This window comes from Rhea americana, unplaced genomic scaffold, assembly GCF_003343005.1.
Source record: "Rhea americana isolate MKP2758 unplaced genomic scaffold, rheAme1 scaffold_345, whole genome shotgun sequence".
Classification (NCBI taxonomy): domain Eukaryota; kingdom Metazoa; phylum Chordata; class Aves; order Rheiformes; family Rheidae; genus Rhea; species Rhea americana.
This window is the reverse complement of record NW_028186474.1, coordinates 219,926-224,872: the sequence shown is the minus strand read 5'-3', so window position 1 is coordinate 224,872 and position 4,947 is coordinate 219,926. Positions and strand designations below refer to the sequence as shown.

Here is a 4,947-nt window from a genome sequence, read left to right as displayed (position 1 = left end):
CGGGGGCCGGGCGGGGGCGCCTGGGGCCGCCTCCCCGCGCGGCTCGGCGGCGCCGAGCTTCCCCAGGGGAAGGAGACGGAGCGGGACCGGCTCGCTTCTGGGGCGCCGGGGGTCGGCCACGGCCCTGCCGCTCGAAGCGCCCGGCGTGCGGGGGCCGCTGAGCCGCGCCTCCCTCCGAGGTGGGTGGCCGCGTCCCCAGCACCCGTCCCGCGAGTCGCGGAGAGGCAGCGGACAGGAGGAAGTGAGATGTGGGCACTTACTCACCTGCATTCTCGTCCTTACTCCTCCCCGTCCGGTGTTTGCCTCGGCTTTACCCGGTGGCTCCCTCAGCACAGCGCTGGGTGTCCTCTCTTAACGTAAAGCTAGAAGACAGACCCCACACAGCGTTCAGTTGCTCTAAATCAGGCTGGGCTCTTGGTATACTGCTTAAATACAAAAGTTCTTGGGGTGGAAGCTGTTGCTATGCTGTTCAAACTAAACCGCTCTTGTGTGATGGAGCGGCACARGTTGTCCAGGTGAAACAAGAACAACCCGAGGTGGGGATATAGCCGCTGGTTGGGATTTTATGGTGCTAATGCTCACCCCTTCCTCCTTTTTGTGGGGAGAGAAACAGTAAAATGGAGGGGAGGGGAACATAGTAAATTAAAACTTTTCAGCTGCTATCCCAGCACTAGGTTGGAAACTTGTTTCAACTGTAATCTAGTCATCGGTACCACCGCCTGCAGCATCTTTATTTTTTCCAAAGGTTTTCACTTCCAAACAGTGCACAGTGGACATCAGTGTGTGTCTGTGACTGGGGACAAACTAATGTGAGGTAAATGATGGTGTTGTATGCATACAAAAAATGTTTTCCTAAATGGTCCAGCCTGTAACTACTTCTAGTTTTAATACAGTAAGTTTCTACTAGGTTTCGAAATGATCTTACTGGATCTCCTGTATTCTCCAGCTTCCTGTGCCATGCCTTGCGTTTGGAGTTGAATACAAGTTGCTAATGACAACATCATTAACTGACCTCTTCATGTTGGGGTAAACCAATCGTATGAAAAACATGACTTGTACTCCTCTCTCAGAGGCAGGGCAAGGTTTGACAAGTCTGGCACTTGTCAAACAGCTGAAAGTAATAAAAACTTGTAGGATTTACAGGAATTGGGCCACAGGCCATTGGGTGTCTTGATCCAGCTGGTGCTGCTGTTCACAGGCAAGTTGTGTGAGCAGCAGAAAGTGAAATCTGACACTCTGCAAAGATGCAGCGTCTCTCATCATCGCCCTGTTGCACAGATCAGATGCACAGTAACTGTAGCACCGCAATAACTAGCTATCTCCCCTCCTCCCCAGCAACAGTTGTGCTGTTCTTAGTTTGGAGTATATGTTGACTGATCACTGCCACAGGGAAAGTAATGGCCATGTTCTACGTGCCCTTCCCACAGATAGGGACTTTGAGCTGCCCTTGACTGCTAGCGACTTGTAGAAATTTATCTTTAGGACTCTTCTTTCAATTGATTTGAAACTAGTTCAGAAGCTCTTGAGGGCAGGGAGGAGGGAGGAGAAACATGCCAAATGGACATAGCATGTGATCATATAAGTCTTATTTCCAAGGGAAAAGGATCTTATGTATGAATTGAATCAACTTGATAATCAGTGATATCTTATTACTAAAAATAATATACATGGAGTCTGAATGTGATTACATGTATAGAGGCAGTTGTTCTGGATCAGAACCATTTTTGAAGCCTAAGGTCTGTTGGGATGCTTCCAAAAGCAACAAGAGTAAGACTTCAAATTTACATTTTTGCCCTAGCAGTCCTGTGCTGTATCCCCAGGCTGAAGCCTGCTGCTCTCGCAGTACAATGTACTGAAGCCGTTGGATGCTTACATGGATCTGGTTCATCAGATCACAAGCCCTTCAAAAAATACCCGGGTGTATTGCTTATTCATGTGTGCGCTGATTGCTCCTAATACAGCTTCTAGAAGTCCTTTTCTCCAAATCCTCTGTTCTGTTTTCCTATGAGCTGCCACTAGATTGGTGTGCAGTTGCAGATAACTCCATCCATCTTCCCTTCTAGTGTGTATTACCTTTCTGGGAAGGTTCTACCAGAGTCTAAAGGACAATGATGTTGAGTTCGCACCTGCCAGTATTGAAAAGGAGCTCTTGAAGTCCTGCAAAGAGGCAAAAGGCAAAGAGAACCGGCTGGTAAGTAGTAGTAAATCATACTTGCCTCTTGAGGGAGTAAGTTGTAAAGTGCTTGGCAAATGAGGGGAAACAAATCTTTCTGTGTATGTATGATACAGCTTCCCAGAGGCTGTTCTTCCTAGCTAGGTGGCCACAATTGGTAGTGTATTGTAATAAGAGCTTTGAGAATTACGACTGCTTCACTTTTTTTTKGGGGGGGGGGAACCTACCTGTCAATAGATGCCTTTTTAGATTATCTTATTTTTCTCTGATACTGAAGTTATGGGAGTTACAAAACGTTGTCTTCTGTAGCACTTTCGTGTCCTTTAAATGGTATTTGGGATGGGATGCTGTATTAGCTGCAAAGATATTTATGCTGTTTAGGTGACAAATAAATAAAGAAAAAATTAATTGAACTAAATTTAAAAACAAATGATAATCCCCAATGATGGGGGATGGTGCCCAAGAAAAAGGTTCTGAATGCTCCCTAAGAAGAGACCTGCAGAAGGACTCCATCAGAAGTGCAGGGAAACACTTGAGAAAATCCTCATTGAATGAAGAAGACCCTTAATGAAATCCAAATAGATTTTTAAAAAAATGAGAAACAAGATAAACAGCCTTAACAAGCATGACACAGTGTGATGGGAAATGTCTTTGCTCATTACCTTGGGTTTAGAGTTAGGCTTTCTCTTGCCTGTTGGTAGCAGTCACTTGGAAAGGTTCTGTAAAACAAAACATCTAGCTGCGCAAACGATGCAAGGAAAGAAGATGGCTAGAAAACCCTCCTTTTAGAAACCCTTCTTTTCCCCATTCATCTCTACCTTGCTCCATTTTTTTCCCCTCTCTAGTGCTATTATATTGGGGCCACAAGTGATGCAGCTACCAAAATCATCAATGAAGTCTCAAAACCCATGAGTCATCACATCCCTGTGGAAAAGATCTGTGAGAAACTTAAGAAGAAAGACAGTCAGATCTGTGAACTAAAATATGGTGAGTTGCCAGCAGAAAGGAAAATGTCCATGCTTTTCTGGGGTGTGGATCATTTGGGGTAAAGCAACATACAGGACTCTGACTCACCTATTATAAATTAGCCTGGAATTGCCTTGTTTTGAAAGGTGCCAGAACTACTTGCTCCCAAGGTCTGTAATGAGATCACTGGCATAATTAGTTGCACAGCCTGGGTTGTTCTCTTACGTGAACCTCCTAGAGAGTTTTAATGAGATGCTCAGGTAAGACTGTTTGATACTATGTCTTTTTAGCTTACAAAGAACCACAGATCTGTCTTGAAGTAAGTAACTCCCAGGCATCAACACCACTGTACTCAMACCTCTGTCTGGAATAACTTACTTAGAAGCTTGTCCTGGGGAGCAGCCAGGCATGTTGCTATGGTTTGGGATGGCAGCTGTTGAACCAGGGCCCAGGCCCTTAGTGAAGCTGCCCAGCGCAGCCGCTCTCACAGTTACCAGGTAGCTGCTTGATAAGCACTTTCTCGTCTCCTGATGTCTGTCCAGAACATTCAGCAGCATGTTTCTTGCCAGCTTTCTTGAACTCTTTTGTTCCTGGATGATGTATTCCTTTCTGTAAAAGACTTTAATTTGAAGAAAAGTCTTGGAAATACTTCCTTCCGACTGCTTCCCTGTACCTCTGCCCTTATATTCCCAGGAGACAGCCCTCGGCTCGTGGGTTTGTAGTTCTCACTTACTGTATTAGATGTCCTGTTGCCTTCTGATCAGCTTTCCGTTGCTGTCACTTGCTTGTCTTTCCTCTGAAATCTCTCCGCTCCCCAATCTTTTTCCCAGTGGAAGAGGAAATTAAACTATTTTCCGTAGTATGAGTAGTTGGGATTTCGGGTTTCTTGTAGACCTGCTGCATCTAACCTGAAGCTGAAAAGTTTGCTTGCTAATAATGAATTTTGGTTTAAAAGAAAAGAAAGAAAGAAAGAAAAAGCTACCTGGTGCCAGAGTCTGTCCTTTCCCCGCTGCGGGAGCCGGGCGCCGCTTCGCCCGGCCGCGGCTGCTCACGGGGGGCGGCGGCGCGGCGGCCCCGCTGACGGCGGCCCCGCTCTCCCCGCAGACAAGCAGATCGACCTGAGCACCGCGGACCTGCGCAAGCTGCGCGTCAAGGAGCTGCGGCGGATCCTCGACGACTGGGGCGAGACGTGCAAGGGCTGCGCCGAGAAGTCCGACTTCATCCGCAGGATCCACGAACTGATGCCCAAGTACGCGCCGCGGGCCGCCGGCGCCCGCGCCGACCTCTGAGGCGGGCGAGGGGGGGCGGGGCGGGGCGGGGGGGCGGCGCGCGCTGTACGGGACCTTCATTAAAGTGTAACGGTTGAACCGGGTGCTCGCGTGCCGTGTGACGTGTGTGCGGTCCGCGCGGCGCGCCCCGCCCCCGCCAGTGCTGCGGAGCCGCGCGCGCGCGCGCTTTGCCCGCCTCCTTTCCCCTCCCCGCTCCCTTCTCCTCCGGGCGAGCGGCGCCTCCTGGTTGGCGCCGCGGAGTCACGTGCGGCGGGCGGCTGCGTGCGTCACGCCGCCGTGTGGGAGCCGCTGCGCTCCTGACGCCGCCATGCGGCGGGACGCGGGGCGATGACGTAGAGCCCGCGCGGCGCGGCGGCCGGAGCCGCCTTCGTTCCCTTTTGTCCAAGATGGCGGCGGCCGCCGGAGGCGTCTCCTGAGCCGCGGGCCCCGGCGCCATGAAGCGGGGCAGCGAACGGGACTCCAGCCCGTCGGGGGCTGGGGGAGGCCGCGCCGCCGCCGCCAAGCGGCCCCGCGAGCGCG

General features: G+C 50.5%; 1 protein-coding gene and 1 long non-coding RNA gene across 3 annotated transcripts in view; one reads left to right on the top strand and one right to left on the bottom strand.

Annotated features, from left to right (window-relative positions):
• The window catches only part of MANF (mesencephalic astrocyte derived neurotrophic factor), a 4,796-nt gene extending 368 nt beyond the window's left edge, over window positions 1-4,428 (top strand). The window contains exons 2-4 of the mRNA XM_085311602.1: window positions 2,064-2,191; window positions 3,019-3,160; window positions 4,244-4,428. Coding sequence (XP_085167728.1) covers window positions 2,064-2,191; window positions 3,019-3,160; window positions 4,244-4,428 — 455 coding nt within the window. The remainder of the gene's footprint in view (window positions 1-2,063; window positions 2,192-3,018; window positions 3,161-4,243) is intronic.
• LOC146592125 (uncharacterized) lies at window positions 2,402-4,249 on the bottom strand. Of its 2 annotated transcripts, XR_014896672.1 has the most exons (5): window positions 4,122-4,249; window positions 3,873-4,053; window positions 3,518-3,758; window positions 2,836-3,373; window positions 2,402-2,529 (listed from the first exon to the last, which is right to left on the bottom strand). It is a non-coding gene; the product is annotated as an uncharacterized LOC146592125 (long non-coding RNA). The 2 variants fall into 2 exon arrangements; XR_014896671.1 differs by having other exon boundaries at window positions 2,836-3,758.
• Window positions 4,429-4,947: the final 519 nt, after the last annotated feature.